This window comes from Aspergillus terreus, genomic scaffold, assembly GCF_000149615.1.
Source record: "Aspergillus terreus NIH2624 scaffold_14 genomic scaffold, whole genome shotgun sequence".
Taxonomy (NCBI): Eukaryota; Fungi; Ascomycota; class Eurotiomycetes; order Eurotiales; family Aspergillaceae; genus Aspergillus; species Aspergillus terreus.
Genome location: NT_165937.1, coordinates 722,060 through 742,406, shown reverse-complemented (window position 1 = coordinate 742,406; position 20,347 = coordinate 722,060). Strand labels below are relative to the sequence as shown.

The following is a 20,347-nucleotide window of genomic DNA, read 5'->3' as shown; positions in this document are numbered from 1 at the left end:
TCACCAGGAGCGAGAAGTCAGTATATCACGCATAACCAAAGAGCGACAGCCGGCAAGAAAAGAGCAGCAACGATAGGATGGGAAGGGCCGTCGTAGAGGGGCATAGTAGCAGGTCATCCAGGTGGATAGCGGACATTGGGGGATAGTATATGGGGGAGCATAACATCAACAAACACCACGCTTGAAACAATGACATAAGAATCCAGGACACAAGGTCCTGCCTGAAATTATCCCCACGGCCCTGCAGAGCCAGGGTTCCAGAAATTCGGCGGAAAACAATGCTGTTCACAAAAATGCTCGAAAAAGTGGCTGGTGGCTAGCAAGGAGATGGTCTCCCTTGCATGCTCTTCACTCGCCCATCTCATCCCATTACTTTGCCACCACATTCACAGGAGGGTGTAAGGACAGTGCTTGGGGACTGAAATCTACGAAACAAACGATCGCAATGTATTCTGCATCTGAGAAAGAAAGAAAGAGGATGCGGACATACCCTTCTTGCGGTCAAGGGTTGTCGATCAATGCCTTGAATTGCTTCAGAATGAAGGCCAACGGAGTTGAGGTCTTCAGGAATCCGTTCAGGAATGCAGGGGGGTATATCGCCGGCGGTTGCTGAGACGGACTCTTCTTTCCTCGGACTGTAACGAGGGGAAACTGGGCGTCAACAACGACGACAAAGCCAACAGAATAAAAGAGTAAACGAGAGACTGGACGGTATCACGGCCGAAAGAACGAAGGGCAGGAAGAAGGATGCAATCCCAGCAGGAAAGGAGCGAAAAAGACGTCCACTACGTCTAATAACGTGGGGGAAGGGAGAGAAGGGGAAGGGGACGTTGGTTTTAAACGAGCGATACGTTTGGCAGAGGAGCACTCATTTGCCTGTTAGGGACGTCCGTGGTTTGTCCACCACGAACGGGTGTCCTCCGTCGCTATCAAAAAGATCCAATCACCAATGACTTTGTGCTGGACAATAATGGGCCAGTTTCTTTCCGCTTTGCCCCTTTCTTCTGTTTCTCCTCTTGGATTTTCTCTCTCCTAATGAACTCTGGTCGGTCTGACCCAGCAAATCTCCAGAGCACAAGAGCTTGGCTGCTGGGTGCTAAGAACCTAATCCGCTCACTATTGGACTTTGCGTCCAGTGCAATAGGGGTCCTCTCTGATTCATCGAGAAGTACCGTAGGTCTCCGTATGATCAGCTCATAATAGCCGCACTGGGCGCCCCTCCATATCATGTTGCAGATGGGGCTGGCGGTGTTGGGAGCCACTTCGCCTACGCGCGGAGGCTACACTTTAGCGTCGCGTTTTTTCTTCCTATCGCAACTCCCGAATCACGCCCATTCCCACACCATGGGTAATTAAGGACGGCCGACCGCTCTTTCGGAATCATCACTCGTGCGCTTCTCTGCAAGGTCCTAGGGATGTTGTTGACAAGAGCTCATTTCCCGGGGCAGGCCCAAAAACAAGCCAAGCGAGGCAGTGCCCGACGGTTCCTATAGGGGTCCCCCACTTGACCCATTCATCACATTACTGATCTCCAGGGGGAGCGACGGCAGTTCGTCAGGAGTGGTCAGGACAAACCCTGGGGTCCCTCATGTCACAACGGCTCGTCCTATGGAAGCAAGCGAATCGAAGTTTCGCGCGATGGTGCGAAGGCATGAAACGACGCCGGCTCGAATCAACGTTCGGCCTCTTCCTGACTCAGGAGAACAGAGTTCAAGATCAGCGAATGGGCGGGAAGAAAAGGGGAAAAGGGACCAAGCCCTCGGCTGTCGTTCCTGACTAGTTGCCACTAAGGGTTAGCGTATGGGAGCCGGTCGCTGGTCGTGAAATGAGAATGCGAGGGCAATCTGGCGGTGACATCAATGCGATAGATGATAGTCGACAGGGACCTGCACTGGCTAATCAAGCTAACGTACGATCATATCGCGCGGAATCCCTGAATCCCTGCTTGAAAACTCAGTCATCGGGACCAGCCACCGTTGAGATATTTGGCGCCATCGTTTCCAACTGGATGAACTAATTGATGACCGGAGTCGGGCGTTTCAGAATTGTCGGGCGAACTGTGGACCAATCTTGGACGCAGAACTGCCACATCTCTCGCCAAGAGAACTCGAGGATAAAACCACTGCGAGACAAGGCAGAGCAGACAAATTCTCTCGGCATAGGAGTAGTCGTAGACGCAGGTACTGATTGTACTTTGCCTGGAGATGGACGACGAAGTGTGAGTGCAAGTCGAAAAGAGAAATTAAGGCGGGGTCGGAGCACATGATATGGGGACCTGGGGCTGCCAGGCACTCCATCCAATTTATCTCGACAAGATTCAGTACAATAAACTGTGCGATGCATTCCGTCTTCCAGGCGCTTTGGGACGTTCTCCGGTTCCTTTGACCTGATATGATCTTCTCGGATGTTTCAGCGGGATCTCAAGACATACAACCGTGCGACAACTCTATCGGAGACGAGATATTGTCGTTTCGAGCAGCTAACCTTGACAATCGAATCCATAGGCGGGACAGATCTGGTTTCATCGTCTTGCGAGGATTTCGAGGTTTCGGTCCTTGCGGAATCGTACTCCGTACAGGTCCACCGATTCCACTTTGGTTTGGTGGATACAGATGTATATCGACTGACATCATTCGATCCGGGTTGTTTTACATAAATTGGATATGTTTCTCCAGATCACTTGTTTCATAACTGGCCGTTGGGATGGTGTTCAAGTTGCAATATCTCTCGGCAGCTGGTGCATTGGGATATATTTAGCACTTCGTTCGGAGATATATCTCCAGCATACTTGTTCATCGTAGTATTCAGATAACGTATGCCTAAGTCATGAGAACTAAAAATATAACACGGTTTTTGCGTTTGACGCATCTTGTTGCAACAGAGTGTTTCGTTTAGACATCTTGACAGCCATTCAGCGCTCTGCTCTTCGTCATCCCACGAGCTTATCCAGAGCTGAGACACAGTAGGTTACAACGACACTTTGAGAGTATGTAAGGGACCCTAGCTCTTGGAGTAGCATGTACATCACTGCCATTCGGCCTCAATCACGCCAGACGAGAACCTTCAGGCTGGCGTAACTGGCCTCCGTCTGGGCAGGCATACCTCATTAACGACGACTCGAGCCCCGGGCCGCAAGGCTGGGACTAAAGCCCGCAAGATCTGGATGCAGTATTTGTCTGACCAGTTGTGCAGCACCCATCAGAGGAAGTAGACAATTGTCACGACGGGCTGCGGACTGAGAAGGTCATGAGCCATATACTTCACGCGCCCTACAGATGTTGTGGGAGCTCTTCTTCAGCATCTTCAACGGTGCCAATGAGGTCCTGCACGATTATCTTTATCGACGGAAAATTGGAGGCCAGGGCTTGCGATTTATGTCCACGATAACCGACAGCATCCACTACGGTGGCTTCGCCCAAACACCCCAATCGTGTCCACTGGCTACATGTGAGGCGTCGAAACTCTTCTCGCTGCTCAAGACTGACATGGTATTGGCAAACCGGGATGCAAGATCAGGGTCTGCGTCAGAACATGATAGATCGGAAGATCTGTGTTATGGCTAAGCGAAAGGCCCTAGTCAGATCTACCAAGAACCTCGCACCCGCGTGCTCAACCTAGAGTGTGATTGGGCTCTTCTGAGCCCGGCCGTTTCTGGAAGGCCTCTGGGGCCCGTCTTCAGTCAACTTTTCATCTTATTGGGAAGCCGATAGAGGTCACGCCTAGCTCTTCTGGCAGAGATTCAGGCGCATCCGGTTTGAATGATGGATACGGGAGGCCTCTCTCCGTGATGATGTAGCAGTGGATTTTATTGAGCGTGGTGTTTACAGTAACCGCAAGCTTCAGGAACCGGGAAGACCTCATGACAGACCCGTTATGTGGTTGATTAAGGGTCATATTGTGTTGTGTTTCAAGTTTTGGTGCTCTTGAGTTATCGGTAGGTGTATAATGAAGATGAAAGAAGTGAGATCAGGTAGAACGTCTAAGCATATCCAGAAACTTGACGCAACCATGAATCATTTGTTAAATCCCAAACATTGACAGCCACGGACTCGAGCCAGCGAGAATCTAAATGGGAGTCCTGTCAATCAGATGAAGTGCCTATCCAAGGTCTCGTATCCGATCGCATTTGATAAGGTTGTCAGATCCAGCTATGAGAACTGCACTTGAATATAGGGCGGGAGAACTATCTTCATCTTTTTAACCCAACCCTGCAAAGTGCTCATCTATGAGAAGTCAAATCAAAAAGCCCAGTAAGAAGCTTTAGAAAGACAAGTGTTCGGAATAGAATTTTCCATAGTTGGGGCTTAATGTCCACGCCGCAAATGTTGTCTGCCTTGCCGTTGCATGTTATTGCCTGCGAACAACTTAGCTATCCTCAATTATCGGACAGGAGCTCCAGTTTGGCTGTCGTAGGGATGCGCCCCCGGATGTGTTGCAAGCCGTCGCGAGGTCTGACTTCTACAACGCGGATTGTAATAGAAGCTGTATCATCCACTTCTTAGGATGGGTTCGATGGTCTGCTTCAAGTTTCCGAATGGTATGTTGTTCTCCGACGCTCGCTTATGGTAATGCCATGGTCGAAAACATTCAAATCTTGCGCGGGGATATCGGACTACGTGGCAGTGTCGCCATATAAAAGGCGTACTCCGGAGTAATATGTACCAGCCATCCAACATTGGATTTTAAGATTGGTATACTGGCTCTTATATTGACACTGACCTTGCAGAACAGAAGGTTAACATGAACCAGAAACCTAAAAAGCACGCACCGTCTTCATTGATCTCGCTGAACGCAGAGCTACACAAGTCGTCCGACCACTAGATAAGTTTTAATATGTCTCACACGGCCAGTCTCATACGGCCAGAGGCTGTGGCGTTAACGTTATCTTCTTCGAAAGCTAGAGTTAAGAATGTTCAGAACGCGGCGTTCCGCTCAGCCGTATTCAGCCACAGCTTGTCTGGAGTAAACCTCCAGCGAATCTCGGTTGTCGTATGTTCTGGCTACATTAGGTTAAGCATCTCTAGAATTCTTCATGATGGCTTGCTTCGGGCTGTCCGACTGGTCAATTCAAATAACTTGGACAGTCTTCCTTCAATTGCTGGAGCAAGCTAGATAGAAGCGAGGCTATCTGATCGGCTACATTCAATATTGAGAGACTGAAGTATTTATCTACTAACTTCGCACATAGCTCTCGAAGAGCATCGTTGCTCTGATGCCTCAAAGCTCTACACCGTATTCCCTCTCAATCGCTACTGCAAAATGTCAGACCTCTCCCATCTCCGCGAACAACTCATCGGCTCCTGGAAACTGGTGAAGTTTGTCTCCGAGCCGGTAAACGGGACGGAACCATGCAATTATTTCCCCTTTGCCAGAGGAGCCCAGGGATTCATCATCTACACCAGCGACGGACATATGCCCGTGCATCTCATGCGGCCCGGGGCACCACGTTGTACCTCTGCTGGATTTCTTGAAGGGTCGAAAGACAAACTGGCCCTTTCAATGAAGCACTATCTCGCATACGCCGGACGATTTGATGTTAGGGAAACAGACGGAGGCGCGCTCCTCAGACATCACATACTGGTTTCGTCGTATCCTGACTGGCTTGGGACCGTTCAGGAGCGAAGAGCCTTGCTTGAGGGGGATGTACTGAGGTTAGAAACTGTTAATATCCTGGAAAAGGAGGTAAGCTTTGACAGCCGATCATCGCTATATCGCTTACATGGTGTCTAGGGTTTTCAGCAGCGTTGGGTTTTGACTTGGAAAAAGACGGATGGCCTTGATGACTTGATGTAACAACTGTCAGACATGGATATGGATAAAATCATCGCTATTTTCTTTGGTACATTTCTATCTTATTCATGGAATGATATGCGTGATTCGGTGAGAGCACTCAGAGGTGCTGGCTGCTTCGTGCAAGACTGTCAATTCTCGGAAGTAGATCTTCTTCGTGATAGAGACTAGAGAGCAGATCATGAACTATCGATAAGATTCCTAAATCAGCAACGTTACCCAGAGATTCGACACTTCGACATGCCTCCCGCGTCCAAACAGAATTTCCAGATTCGGCATAAATGTGCAGTGGAGTTAGCGTTCACCATCGCGAGTACTATGCCCGAACAGGAAAAGGACTCCAACCGTGAGGCTTGTATCTGCATCTTCGCCAACGCCACAGCCGCACTCGTACTGTTCCCGAAACCTGTATCAGACGTTTCAGCTAACAATCTACTCCGTACCTACACATCTGCAGCATCAGCGCGAAGACCAATGAAGCGTCCGGAGTTACTGTTGCAGAAGACAGAGGAAGCGCAGTTAGGATCGCCGGTAGCGGCGCTGGGCGGACTGGGTTGAGTTTCTCGATGGGGCAATGATTGCTGGGCTGCCCTAGGCTAACTCGACACCGATCAGCCAAGCTCTGCGGCGCGGGAGGGCTCCGTAGGAGGAATTAAGGAGATCGAACGTGTTATCGCATGCTCTGTACAACAGCAGGCTATCGCTGGTCTTGAGCACACCGTGAGTTTCACTTCTTCGCGTGTTCAGAGAGAACATAGCGCATCTATCGAGGATTGGGTAGAACCATCAGGCATTGATTCAATACCTCCGTCTTCGACCGAGAAGAAAATGCCTCGAGTTTCACATCCAAGTACGCCGGTGAAAGGCTCTTGGTCGGTCCTTGCGAATCAGATAATCGCATTGAATAGCGATCCACTGGTCTCCGCCGTGGAACTTATTACTCAACCGAATTGATGCACTAAGCCGCGCTTTGAGCAGGCAGCAGTCTCGTAGACATCTCTGTCCGTGGACTTATTCCAGGAATGTTCATACTGAATCTAAGTGCCATTAATGACATTCGGAATTGATAACTGCACCGACAGAAGTCCCATGCTCTGGATCAGTGGCAAGAGATAATCACAATTGGGCGAAGTTTCTCCGGACATCCCATCTCATTGATGGAGCCGCCAGGTACCGGGCCGAAGTTCACCGCAGCTAGCGCACCGGTTTCCGAGCAGGTCTCGTAGTGGATAGCTATGACGTACAGTACTGAATCCCGAGAAGAGAGAAGAGGGCAAAAAAAAAAAAAAAAAAAAAGGGCGATATGATTGTGTCGGAGGGAGTTAAGAATTTTCGGCGGAACCGCATCCACGGATGGCAAGTGGAGGCGCACCACCGCCAGAGTAGGGATCAACCAACAATATCGGACAACGCTCCCAATGTATCCAACGCTGGAGCAGAACTCGTGGGCGGAAGTACCGGAGTATACGGAGTTGCCATGCCCCTCAGATATGATTTTCTTCGGAAGACGGAAGAGAGAAGACGAATCGGTATGGCAGGTTGATGGGCTGTCTATTCGATGGAGGCTTGTGCAGCGACTTGAAATGACAGTATAGTACAGAGTACTCTTAAATGCGCGATAGAAGGATCCGACTACAGCAGGCGAATGGATCTTTCCTGTGGAGACAGACATCCGGTTTGGAAATGATGTAGCGGCAAAGATAGTCGGATAGACGGAGCAGACAGATATAAGATTGCTGTTTTTTCCTCTGAGGTTGTTCATACTTGCCTCTCATTCTCACTCTCCCCTCCTTCTCCCTATCCTCTCTTTACCTGTCCATCTGCATACTTGCGGTGGTCTCGCTTCCATGGTGACTTTCGGCCTTCCTGAGCCATCCTTGTTACCATCTCCATCTGTCAATAGCCTCAGAACAAGCAACAACGCAGATTAGGTTCTGTAGGAGTGATTGCTTTGTCGTCCAGTACCATTGTATCGACGTATCGGCCATCTTCAGTTCATCCATCGCGACAACCGCAGGACCACCATCCGGACGCCCAACGCCATTGCGACCTCGAAAAGGCACATTAGCACCATTGCGACTTCGAACGAAACACATAGCCAAGCAGCCAACGAGTCCAACAGCAGCAACCGAACCGCACCGACCAGCGCGACTATCAAGCCAGTAGCCCCAAGCGACAGGTTACCGGACTACCTTACGATCTAGGACCCACGCGATATTATAGGACGCAGCCCGTGCACCATATCTCGATTGACACCATGAGCGACCACGATCTAGAAAAAACGCCCAGTGTGAGACCGGCGTCTTCGACGGAGAAGGCGTCCGGCGGGGATGATGCTGACGCTATCAGATTGGCCGAGATGGGCTACACGCAGGACCTGCAACGTAACTTCAGCGTGCTGTCCCTGATTGGCATTGCCTTTTGCATGTCGAACTCCTGGTTCGGCATCTCCGCCTCGCTCATCACGGGAATCAGCTCCGGCGGCACGGTGCTGATCGTGTACGGCCTGCTCTGGATTACCTTCATTTCGACGTGCGTGGGCTCGTCGCTGTCCGAGCTGGCCAGCGCCATGCCCAACGCCGGCGGCCAGTATTTCTGGGCCGACCAGCTCGCCCCGCGCAAGTGGTCGCGCTTTGCCTCGTACCTGACCGGCTGGTTCGGTTACGCGGGGGCCATCTTCGCCTGCGCCAGCGTGGTGCTCAGTCTCGGCTCCGCGGGCGTCGGCATGTGGCAGCTGGGCCATCCTGAATTGTATGCCGTGGCCGCTCTATCCCCCTGAGGCATAATTCGTCGAAGTATTATATGGAGTGCTTGCTAACTACCATCTGCAGTGTCCCGAAGCCGTGGCACACGGTCGTCGCGTACCAGGTCATCAACTTCTTCTGCTACCTGTTCAACTGCTGGGGCAAGACGCTGCCGGCGGTGGCCAAGGCGACGCTGTACATCTCGCTGCTGTCGTTCTTGGTGATCTTGGTGACGGTGCCTGCGTGCGCCAAGACGCACGCCAGCGGCGCCTACGTCTTCGGCCACTTTGTCAACTCGACCGGGTGGAAATCTGACGGCATGGCCTTCATCGTGGGGCTGATCAACCCGAATTGGATCTTCGCCTGCCTCGACTCGGCGACGCATCTCGCCGAGGAGGTGCCCCAGCCCGAGCGCAACATCCCCATCGCCATCATGGCCACCGTCGCCATCGGCGCCGTCACCGCGTGGACCTACTGCGTGTCGATGTTCTTCAGCCTGCAGGACATCGACAAGCTGCTGAACACGGCCACCGGCGTGCCCATCCTCGAGCTCTACTACCAGGCGCTCGACAACGTGCCGGGCGCGATCGTGCTGGAGACGCTGCTGCTGGTGACGGGCATGGGGTGCATGATTGCCTGCCACACGTGGCAGTCGCGGCTGTGCTGGGCATTCGCGCGCGACCGCGGCGTGCCGGGGCATCAGTGGCTGGCCAAGGTTGATCCGACGCTGGATGTGCCGCTCGTGGCGCACAGCGTGAGCTCGTTTATCGTTGGGCTGTTGGGGTTGCTGTATCTCGGGTCGTCGACGGCGTTCAACAGCATGGTGACGGCGTGTATTACCCTGCTGTACATCTCGTACTCCATTCCGGTGATCTGTCTGTGGATCCGCGGGAGGAACAATATTCCCCATGGGCCGTTCTGGTTGGGTAAATGGGGTGCGTTTGCTAATATCGTCACGCTGGCCTGGACGGTGTTTTGCCTGGTGATGTATTCGTTTCCGGCCACGATGCCGGTGACGACAGGGAGTAAGTAGCGTCTGTTACCTAATTGATTTAGGGGCTTGCTGACTGTTCTAGATATGAACTACGTTTCTGCGGTGTATGGGGTGGTGGTGTTTATTATCCTGTGCGACTGGTTTGCTCGCGGACGGCGGTCGTACCGGGGGAGCGAGAGTTGTGTGGAGGGGAGTAGCTGAAGTATATCAGTTGTACATAGATACCCTATGAATGAATGAATGACTATAATCTCCTGATAGAGCACAATGTCCACTACCTGCATAACTGTGCTATACTGATCTCTACTATTACTCCAACTCTCCAACTGGTCCGCTGGGCCTGGTGGAGAGAAATGTTAAAGTTGCGGGACCTTCTCCGCCAGCAACTCCAACAATCCCGAAAAAATCTCGCACTGTACGTAATAGCACGCTTCTTCCCTCAACCCTCCCACTTCCATAATAATAATAGTAATGCTAATACTGACTGACTGCTTTACATGACAGACTGACGACTGACGACTTACGATAGAAACGACAGCGAATGCTTATTCAGCGCATGCATCTCTACGACCCCGCGACCCGCTACACGAGTGAGCACCAGACACAATGACCGCCCTCAACCCCGCGATCCCAGAGCTGGGAGAAGCGCAACACGCCATGGAATCGCCCGACACCCTCCCCGAGTCGCGCGTGCTCATCATCATGACCGGCGGCACCATTTGCATGCGCCCGTCGCCGTCCGGCTTCGTCCCGGCCCGCGGCTTCCAGGAACAGTGTCTCGCGCGAGTCCCAACCTTCAACGACGGCTCGGCGGCCACCAGCATGGACGTGGTGGTCGACGAGACGGGCGCGGTGCAGGCGCACGCCAGCCTGCGCACCCCGCCCACCGCGTACGGCCGGCGCGTGCGCTACACGGTCTTCGAGTTCGCCGAGCTCCTCGACAGCAGCTCGATCGACGCAAAGGGCTGGGCGGAGATCGCGCGCACCATCGAGCGCAACTACACGCGCTTCGACGCGTTCGTCGTGCTGCACGGCACCGACAGCCTGGCCTACACGGGCTCGGCGCTGAGCTTCATGCTGCAGAACCTGGGCAAGTCCGTGGTGCTGACTGGGTCGCAGGCGCCCATGCTCGAGCTGCAGAACGACGCCACGGACAACCTGCTCGGCTCGCTCGTCGTCGCTGGCCACTTTATGATCCCCGAGGTGTGTCTGTATTTCAATAACAAGCTGTTCCGCGGGAACCGCGCCAGCAAGGTCGCCGCCAGCGATTTTGCCGCCTTCGACTCGCCCAACTGTCCGCCGCTGGCTGTCACCACGTCCATGCGGACTGTGGTGAATTGGCATCTCGTGCACCGCCCGCGGCTCATCGAGCACTTTCGCATCCAGACGAACCTCGACACCTCGCATGTCGCCTGTCTGCGCATTTTCCCGGGGATTCAGCCTGAGATGGTGGATGCCGTGCTGCGGCTGGATGGGCTGCGCGGGCTGGTGCTCGAGACGTTTGGCGCGGGGAATGCGCCGCATGGCAAGGATAATGCCATGACCAAGGTGCTGGCGGATGCGATCCAGCGGGGGATCGTCATTGTCAATGTGACTCAATGTAGGCACCTCCAGAATACTTGATCATGTTATAGACGTGGCTAATGTATGACAGGCCTCACTGGCAGCGTAAGCCCCGTCTACGCGACGGGAATGAGTCTTTCCAAAGCCGGGGTGGTCGCAGGGCTTGACCTGACGACCGAAGCCGCGCTCACGAAGCTGGCATACCTCCTGGCGCTGCCGGACGCGACACCGGAAAAGGTCGCGCGACAGATGTCGGTGTCGCTGCGCGGCGAGCTGACCGAGACTTCGACGCCGGTCTTCCAGCACCCGGAGAGCCACGCGCTGCCGGAACGGTTGCAGGCGCTGACGCTGCTGGGGTATGCGATAGCGCAGGGGGACCTGGAGCGGGTGCAGGATATTCTGAAACTGGACCATGACTGGCTGCTGAACGATGCGGATTATTCGGGGAACACGCCTATCGTACGTCTTCCTCCCTCTACCTCCGTTGTTAATGTCTCATAAGTGATACATGCTAATTGGGGTAGCATCTGGCCGCCACTTCCCCCTCCGTGGCGATTCTCCATTTCCTCCTGTCGCAAGGCGGGTCGGTGCACTTGCGCAACCGACAGGGCCGCACGCCGCTGTTCCTGGCGGCCAATGCCGGGCTGGCGGAGCATGTGGTGCTGCTGCGCAAGTCAGGTGCGCATTTGCATTCGGAGGAGTGGGCGGCCGCAAAGCTGTTGGCGCGTCGGCGACCCGGGGTTTGGGGGTTGGCGGGGGTTGGGCCGCGCGAGATGATGGAGGAGATGGAGCGAGAAGGGATGGAGGAGATGCGGGGGATGGCCGGGTCAGCGCCGTAGACTTACCGGAGTGAATATAGAGGGATCGATAGAATAGAATACATGGATAAAATAGAGTATGTCTACCAGTGAAGTACATAGCCACGGAGTACAGACTGGGTAGATAGATAGATAGATACAGACTCCGCGGAGATGCATGGCTCCGCAATCGCAGCGATAACCGCCACGTCTGGGGAGCCGGGGACCCCGCCAAGGATTACCATCGAAGTCAGAGTATCTTACTAGACTGTAAGTATATGTATTCTTCTAATTCTTATACATAGTATTGTCGGACGCTTATCAGCGGCGTCGAGAATAGGCTTCGGAGGGTGCCGTGTGCCGCGGGTGCAAGAGAGGGATCAGATGGATCAGATGGAGGACGAGAATGAAAAGTGGACAGAATGGAGAAAGAATGGAGAAAGCTGGAGGGGCGTGCCAGCATGAATGGCCGAGATCACCGCATATACCAGTCCTCCTCCTACTAGTAAGGTACTACTGAGTACAGTACAGAGTACGGAGTACTTCTGTGCTACGCCACAGGGGTACCTCATGTCTACTTTAGAACGAACCTTCTAGTGGACTAAGTCCCTTCGAGGAATCTTCTCCCGACAGACAAGACAGCAGGGTTCTCACCAGTTCCTGACCCGAGAGAAGATTCGTGAATTCGAGCCTAACCCCCCGATATGTCGTGTCAAGCATCTGGCGAACTGATCTCCGCCAGCGAAGAATCCACCGCATCCGCCGTCCGCTCTCGTGCGTCCGAATTTACGTAAAGAAAAGGGCTGTATGGTCGGGGTGGAGGGAGTCGACCGGATGATCAGGGTCGAGACCGAGGATTGCATCATGAGGATTAGTCGTGTAGTGTAGGAGAGTCCACTGCTCAGGACGAAGAGGTTACCTTGCCTAGGAGCAGAGGAGACTAGTTCGTTGATGAGGGTGAAAATATCCACGGTCAGGTGAGGTGAATCCATGACGGATTCTTATTACTCGATGAGAACCGCTCGGAAGCCAAATCGGAGCCTTGGATTATTAGGAGTATGTAGGAATGGATGGTGAACCCCCAGACGATCCTCATCAGCCGGGGGACTGTGTACAAGTAACTGGGAGTTACTGGGTATGTATCTGTATCTGTGGTGGTCATGGAGTCATGATGTGGTCTTGTACAGAGGGGAGTATATCTAGGTACTAGGTATAGTCTCTGCTAACTCTTCTACATTCATTCCAGCAGAATTCAATTGTATTCTATTATTTGTTCTATTCATGTATTCTATTCTTTTTTCGACTATAATTATCCTATTCTATTTCATTCTATTATTCCATTCTTCTCTTCTGATGCTCTTCTCTTCTGGAACGACCCAACAACCCGATCCACGTTGTAGAAAATTCAAAATTCCCTCAATTACGAAATTTCTGCCGACCCGAATAAAATATTATTACAGAGGAAAATAAAATCAAATCAAATAAATCCAACCAACGATTAATAAATAATATCCAGATACACCTTGCGAGCATCCCTTCTTTATACTCCATCCAGTCTTCTTCTTCTTCTTCCACTTCTTCTCTTTTCTGCTTCCTCTCTTCTCCCTCTTGCACCATTCTTTGTCCTCCTTTGCACCATCCTTGCGCAATTCCACTCCCGCCTCCGACTGACTCCTCCTCCTCCATCTTATCGGGATTGATCCCCTCCGACTGATATCCCCGCGACGGATGCATCCCACCTAGTCTGCCTACCACTCGCCATCCAGAGTCCGAGTACAGAGTACCCTCGTCTCCTCCGGACTACTACGGCCTCTCCGACTCCTGCAAGGCTTGACCGTCTACTCCTTATACCCCGCATCCCGCACGACCTCCACTAGTCACCTCTTTCGTCTCCGTCTCTCTCCTTCGTCCTCCCCCTCTACCCCTCCGTATACCACTACAGCATGACACAACCCAAAAAGACCATCGCCGTCGTCAACGCGACCGGTCGCCAGGCCGCCTCCCTCATTCGCGTCGCGTCCGCCGTCGGACACAGTGTGCGCGCGCAGGTTCATTCCCTCAAAGGCATCATCGCACAGGAGCTCGAAAGCCTTCCCAATGTCACCCTCTTCCAGGGCCCCCTCCTCAACAACACCGAGCTCATGGACACCCTCTTCGACGGCGCCAATCTCGCCTTCATCAACACCACCTCCCAGGCCGGCGATGAGGTCGCCATCGGCCGCGCCCTCGCCGACGCCGCCAAGCGCGCCGGCTCCATCCAACACTACATCTACAGCAGCATGCCCGACCACTCCGTCCACGGGCCCTGGCCGCCCGTGCCCCTGTGGGCCCCCAAGTTCACCGTCGAAAACTACATCCGCCAGCTCGGCCTCCCCGCCACCTTTGTCTACACCGGCATCTACAACAACAACTTCACCAGCCTGCCCTACCCGCTCTTCCAGATGGAACTCATGCCCGACGGCTCCTTCGAATGGCACGCCCCCTTCGACCCGGACACCCCGCTGCCCTGGCTCGACGCCGAGCATGATGTCGGGCCCGCCCTGCTGCAGATCTTCAAGGACGGGCCCAAGCGATGGAACGGTCATAGGTAGTCACTTTCCCTCCCCCCAATCTGGATTCCCCGATACAAGAAACTGACGGACAATTAGAATCGCATTGACCTTTGAGACCCTCTCCCCCAACCAGGTCTGCGCGGCCTTCTCGCGCGCCCTCGGTCGCCCTTGCAACTACGTGCACGTGCCCCGCGTCGAGATCAAAGTCAGTATCCCCCCGGGCTACCGCGAGCAGCTCGAGGCCATCGAGGAGGTCTTTGGCCGCTGCAACGCGCCCTACTTCCCGCAACCCGAGTTCTCCCGCCCCGCCGCCGGCTCGCCCAAGGGCCTGGGCCCCGCCAATGGCAAGGGCGCCGGCGCCGGCATGATGCAGGGGCCCGGCGGCGTTATCTCGCTCCGCGTGACCGACGAGGCGCGCCAGCTGTGGCAGGGCTGGCGCGACATGGAAGAGTACGCGCGCGAGGTGTTTCCCGTCGAGGAGGAGGCCAACGGGCTGGACTGGATGCTGTGACTTGCGGCCAGGTTCCGTCTTTCCGTTGCCCCCTTTCTTTCTGTTCTGCGCTTTTCGTTTGTTCTTTGTTTGATGCGCGGCCATGATTGGCTCGATATGGTTGCATGATCCTGGCAGGATCCGTGCGGGCTTACGATTCCCCTTGATTTCCCCTACCGTTTTGCTCTTCCCTTCTCTTCTCTTCGCGCTTCTTATCTTGTCGCTCCGTTTCATTGCATATACGGCGAACCGGCCCGGGTCTGTTTTTGGTCTACCTTACCGTCGGGGTAACACGTTAATGGGAGAAAAAGAAAATGGCATGGCCTGAAAAAGTTAATGGTTGTTTGTTGGGGTCGGTCCTGGATGGAGTCATCCGGATTGACATGAGACGCCGTCACGAATAGCACTGCAGCATGGTGGCTTCGCCACAAAAGTTCTCTTGTTTGTTTGGATTCGATTTTTGATTCTCTGTTTACTATCTATTCCCCTCGGGTGTCATGCACCGGCGGCTGTTGATTTGATTCGGTCGATGTCATAGATGAAATCGGACTGGTACAGTATATATCCCGTCGTGTCGAAATAAACTTAGTACGCCGAATCGTCAGAGTAGATCTGTATGTCAGATGTCAATCATCAGAAAAAGCAATATTCGGCTTGTTTCCGATCGTTAGGCCGGTCTAGTCTTCTTCTAATAGCTGCATTGTCGCTACACCACTACCTTACTCTGTGATACGCCGTCACCTAGAATCAGATACATCTATCTATTCTCTATAATCATAATGACAAACTATCTACTCTGTACATCAATATACTAGATGCTCACTCCGTATAATTACAGGCCAATTATGAAAATTCCAGTGACATCACCACCCCCTGATTGGCTGCCGCCGTCCCCGTAAAAGCGGCGCCCGCCGAGTCCTCAACGGGCATCGCAGTAATTGCGATTGTCGCAAACTTTTCGACTCGCCGTCGCCTCGAATTTTCCGTCCATCCTTCTTCTCTTATTCACTCATCCATCCATACCCTATCTATTTATTCCCCCTATTTCTACTTACTCCGTCAATACCCCCGGACTCTACCCCCTCCTAGCCCACAATGTCCGCAAACCAGCCGCTCGAGGAGCGCGTCGAGAAACCCGAGGTCGAGGTCTCCAAGGCGACCGTCCGCAAGGTCAATGTGCTCGACCACAAATTCCACGAGGCCTCGCTTCGCATCCGTGAGTCGCGCTATTATCTTCTTTCTCCCACGCAGCCGCTAACACAATCCAGAGGCCCGCCAGATCCTCACCCTGCGCCCCCTGACCGACGAGCTCCACGCGCTCGTCCGCGACTCCGAGCTGCAGAAGGACTTCTGGTCGCGCGTCATGCAGACCAGCCGCCGGTTGGAGGAATACGTCACGGCCGTCGACGCCGACATGCTCTCGTACACGACCAACGTCAGCCTGGACTTCTTCGATGTCAACGACCAGGGCGAGGGCGACCCGCGCAACTTCAAGCTGGTCCTCGACTTCGCGCCCAACCCGTACTTCTCCAACACGCAGGTCACCAAGCCGTTCTACTGGCGCAAGAAGCAGATCACCACCGCCAAGGGCAAGACGCGGTTTGTCGAGGGCTACGCGTCCGAGCCCCTGGATTTCGACTGGAAGGAGAACCGCGACCCCTCGCGCGGCCTGATCGCCGCCGCCAACGAGCTGTACAAGGCCGAGCTGGCCAACAAGGATAAGAAGCGCACCGACCTGCCCCAGTACAAGAAGCTTGGCGAGCTCCTCGCCAGCCAGGCCGAGGCTGCGGACCTCGACATCGACGAGGACGAGGCGCAGGATCTGTCGGCTCTCAGCCCGGCCGGCGTCTCCTTCTTTGCCTTCTTTGCGTTCCGCGGGCTCGACGTCACGGCCGAGCAGTCGGCTGCCGCTGTCAAGGCGGACGAGGAGCGGTTCCAGAAGATGGCCAATGGGGAGGACGTCGATGATGAGGATGATGATGACGAGGACGATGACGACGACGAAGTCGATGACCTCGACGATGTCGAAGTCTTCCAGGACGGCGAGGAGGTCGCCCAGATCTTTGCCGAGGATATCTGGCCCAACGCCCTCAAGCTCTATAGTAAGCACCCTTCCCGGCTCATTTTTGATCGTAGCACTAACAACCGCAGCCCAAAGCTTCGAGGAGCCGCTCGGCTTCGACGACAGCGACGTCGAATTCGATATCGAGGAGGACGAGGAGGACGATGAAGAGGAGGGCGGCAACGACCGGCCCCGCAAGAAGGCGCGTGTCTGAAGTCACGCCGAGGGTCGCTGACATGTCCAAAAGAACGCGGTGTCATTATTGTATGCATGATCGGGTCTTCACAACGCAATGACCAGAATTAATAGTAATACCAGAATGAAAATGAGCGCCGCGATGCAAAACGACGACCACGTATCTAGACCGTTAGCTTTTACTCCCATATATAGCACAGACCAATAACTTACCCTCATTCTTCCGCACAATATACTTAATCTTCCCCAGCCCACTCTGCAGCTTCCCCCCAACCCGCTCCGCCAACGTATCCACCTCCCCAATCATGACCGCCTGCTCCTCCAGCTCGCGCCCCATGTCATTCGCCTGCTGCCGCAGCGTGCCCACCGTGCGGAACACCCCGTCCAGCTGCTCGTCCTGCTCGTGCATCAACTCCACCTGCCGCTGCTGCTCCATCGACGCATAGTAATCCTCGTCCTCGCCGTCGCCGTCGCGCCCCGCCGCCGCCGCCGTCCCGACGTTATCAAACTCCGCCGGGTTGGGCAGCCCGCCCGCGGCGTCCGCCGCCGTCACGGCCTTCTGCAGCTCCTGCCGCATGTCCTCGATCTCGCCGCCGACATCGTCGACCAGCTTGCGCCGCCGCTGCACCTCCTGCAGCTCCAGGCCGTAGCGGTAAGGGTCTTGTTCGATGGCGCGCACGCTCTGCACGAGGTCGTCGAGGTCTGCGCTGAGGTCGGTGAGCGTCGACTCGAGCTCCGAGCGCGACTGCTGCAGTTCCGGGTTGTCGGGGGTTTTGGCGAGCGAGCGGATGCGTAGGTAGGAGGAGAAGAGGGGGCGCGTGGTTTGGAGGGTCGAGAGGACCTCGCTGAGGAACGGTTAGTGAGTGCCGGTGATGGGTGTTGATGGTTGTTGGGGGGTGGCTTACGCTTGGACTTGGAGGAAGGGGTCGGAGGGGTCCATGATGAGGGATATGAATGGGAGATGTCGTAAGATGGGTTTGTAGGCTGTAATAGATAGGTTGATAGGATGATACTCCAACTATGGATGGGGAGGTGTCTTTGTTGGAGGAGATACGGGGTGAGGCGGTGGGGGGAGCGGTGAGGCTGTTCTTAGTACTATCCAGGGACTGCCCCGGGTTCTTGAGTTGCAGCCGACTGTTGATTCCTCAGTCTTCCTAGCTACTTTTTCTGGTTGTATAGATAAGCTAATGTAATGTCCTCCATACAGATGACTATCCTCTCTGACTTGCTGATGGGATTGCTCATGTCACACGTTCGTTTACAACAGTAGGTAGAACTGTCTTGGCCGCGCGAGACTCAGCAGAGGACATAAGATACCTGGACACACAAGATACATTGCGAGTATTTCCCTTATTGTGAAAAGTGCCGCTGCGGTTTCTAAATTGCTGGTATTGCAGTACCGTAGGATATCACTAGCGACATACACGGTCGAAGCAACTCATCAAGGCATTGACGCAACTTCACCGCTTCCACTCTTCCTCCATGCTTGCTATCTCGGCCTCGAAATGATTCAAGAAATCCTCGTCGCCGCGACTCGTGGACCAACCAAGCCGCGAGCGGGCGAAGTCTGCTCGAGCCCGTGAACTGCCATGGGTTAGTCAGTCCAAACAACTCAAGGGTAAGGGCGGCGTACTTGGAAGCAAGGGTTATCTCCAGCAAGTTCTCATTTCCCCCAGTAATATGCGCCGCTGCTTCGTGGAGACTGACGGACTTCACTTCCGTCGTCGCTAACAGATTCTGCTTGTGCATAGCGCGTGCAATGCCTTGGCTGACTTGGAGCCACGTATGTTCGCCACTCTCGACGAAAAAGATGGCCCTCGGACCGTGTGGGAGCCAAGCGGGCTGTTCTAGGACTGCATGCAAGAGCAAAGCGTAGAAACGAGACAGGTCGGAGATATGGACATGGTTCCAGATCTGATCGTGGAGATGTTAGCGGCAGGTTGTAAGTAGTATCATAGTGGAGGTAGCGGACTTACGCCTTGCCCACTCTCAACCACAGCCGCTGAACCTAGCTTCCGGGCGAATCGTGCAAGATTCGGAACTTGTTGACTCAGGGTTGCAAATGGGCCAGAGCCTTTTCCGTCTGTTGCGTGTTAGTTGCCTGGTATTTCACCAGCAGGCAAAGAGTCTTACAGATGGTTGGCGGCACAACAATGTACGTTTTGACGTCCAACTTCTGACCCGTCTCGACGACTGTCACGTCAGTAACGCGCTGTCCGTACCGTTCAGGATGAGCTTTTTCCATTTGAAACACTTCATCCGTCATGTCAGACCAGATCTTGTCTGCCTGTGGCGTGCCCGTGTAGGGGTGATCGCCAAGGATAGAGGTTCCAGAAGTCTATATCGAATGTTTAGAGGGATGTTGATCAAAGACAGCCGAGAATGCTCTCACATGGATCATGAAGGTCTCTTTTCCAGTTGCTTGTTTTCTTAAGCTCAAGCCTTCAATGAGTGCTTTAGCGGAGCTGTCGTGAGATGCGGATGCTGCATTGATCACCACTACATGAGGAGCGTTAGCACTTGCTCAGTGGGTATTTGAGCAGTGTATGTCTATACCATCATGATGAGAGGCAGCATCTCTGCAAGCGTCCAAGTCATCCAAACCCTTGAACTGGATCGGTTTCACTCCCAGATTCTCGAGGGCTGCAGCTTGTTCTGGTCGTCGAATCAAGGCCGACACAGATAGATTGGCGAGGTCTGGAGTATGCAATATCTCCGCCAGAATTGAACCGCCACTAAGCACTTAAGTTAGCCGCTATGCACTCCCAGTTCACGATAGAGGCTGTGATTGGGGACAACAACGCACATATACCCAGTTGCGCCGACGATGAGGACTTTGGTTGTTTCACCAGCCATGGTGTCGAATTACGTGACGAGGTGACTGACAAAACAGAATTAATCGGAGGAAGAGGGAATTTAAGGTGTTATGGGTGGTATCAAATGTCTCCGTATATTCTTTACTAATTCCCCCGATGGTGACGTCTCCGACCAAATGTCGCCGTATTATTAAGCTCCCACTGCCGGGTGGATATAATTTTCAACTTTGGACTCGCAACAGTAGAAGAAGGAAGAAATTGTCAACACTCTTTGATTACCAATCCTCATTCGAGCCGTTTCTGGTGTGCCCTGGACTCCAATTTTCTAGTCATTCACCAGACCC

The 20,347-nt window shown here is 53.8% G+C and overlaps 7 protein-coding genes across 7 annotated transcripts; 5 read left to right on the top strand and 2 right to left on the bottom strand.

Moving 5' to 3' along the window:
• Positions 1 to 4,833: 4,833 nt before the first annotated feature.
• On the top strand, positions 4,834 to 5,793 carry ATEG_09271 (lipocalin-like domain-containing protein; the record flags this gene model as incomplete). Its single annotated transcript, XM_001217892.1, has 3 exons — positions 4,834 to 4,989; positions 5,224 to 5,682; positions 5,731 to 5,793. The coding sequence occupies 3 exons, from the start codon at positions 4,834 to 4,836 to the stop codon at positions 5,791 to 5,793; spliced, it is 678 nt and encodes a 225-aa protein (XP_001217893.1).
• Positions 5,794 to 8,047: 2,254 nt separating this feature from the next.
• Positions 8,048 to 9,567, top strand: ATEG_09270 (putative choline transport protein Ctr; the record flags this gene model as incomplete). Its single annotated transcript, XM_001217891.1, has 2 exons — positions 8,048 to 8,541; positions 8,622 to 9,567. The coding sequence occupies 2 exons, from the start codon at positions 8,048 to 8,050 to the stop codon at positions 9,565 to 9,567; spliced, it is 1,440 nt and encodes a 479-aa protein (XP_001217892.1).
• A 567-nt stretch (positions 9,568 to 10,134) lies between these two features.
• Positions 10,135 to 11,930, top strand: ATEG_09269 (putative lysophospholipase; the record flags this gene model as incomplete). The annotated part of the gene is made up of 3 exons (XM_001217890.1): positions 10,135 to 11,128; positions 11,183 to 11,550; positions 11,616 to 11,930. 3 exons carry the CDS (start codon positions 10,135 to 10,137, stop codon positions 11,928 to 11,930), a joined length of 1,677 nt encoding a protein of 558 aa, XP_001217891.1.
• Positions 11,931 to 12,538: 608 nt separating this feature from the next.
• On the bottom strand, positions 12,539 to 12,880 carry ATEG_09268 (uncharacterized protein; the record flags this gene model as incomplete). The annotated part of the gene is made up of 1 exon (XM_001217889.1): positions 12,539 to 12,880. One exon carries the CDS (start codon positions 12,878 to 12,880, stop codon positions 12,539 to 12,541), a length of 342 nt encoding a protein of 113 aa, XP_001217890.1.
• Positions 12,881 to 13,831: 951 nt separating this feature from the next.
• Positions 13,832 to 14,951, top strand: ATEG_09267 (NmrA family NAD(P)-binding protein; the record flags this gene model as incomplete). The annotated part of the gene is made up of 2 exons (XM_001217888.1): positions 13,832 to 14,475; positions 14,537 to 14,951. 2 exons carry the CDS (start codon positions 13,832 to 13,834, stop codon positions 14,949 to 14,951), a joined length of 1,059 nt encoding a protein of 352 aa, XP_001217889.1.
• Positions 14,952 to 16,025: 1,074 nt separating this feature from the next.
• Positions 16,026 to 17,983, top strand: ATEG_09266 (histone chaperone napB; the record flags this gene model as incomplete). Its single annotated transcript, XM_001217887.1, has 4 exons — positions 16,026 to 16,146; positions 16,199 to 17,032; positions 17,082 to 17,200; positions 17,450 to 17,983. 4 exons carry the CDS (start codon positions 16,026 to 16,028, stop codon positions 17,981 to 17,983), a joined length of 1,608 nt encoding a protein of 535 aa, XP_001217888.1.
• A 664-nt stretch (positions 17,984 to 18,647) lies between these two features.
• On the bottom strand, positions 18,648 to 19,453 carry ATEG_09265 (uncharacterized protein; the record flags this gene model as incomplete). Its single annotated transcript, XM_001217886.1, has 4 exons — positions 18,648 to 18,771; positions 18,821 to 19,101; positions 19,164 to 19,270; positions 19,321 to 19,453. 4 exons carry the CDS (start codon positions 19,451 to 19,453, stop codon positions 18,648 to 18,650), a joined length of 645 nt encoding a protein of 214 aa, XP_001217887.1.
• Positions 19,454 to 20,347: the final 894 nt, after the last annotated feature.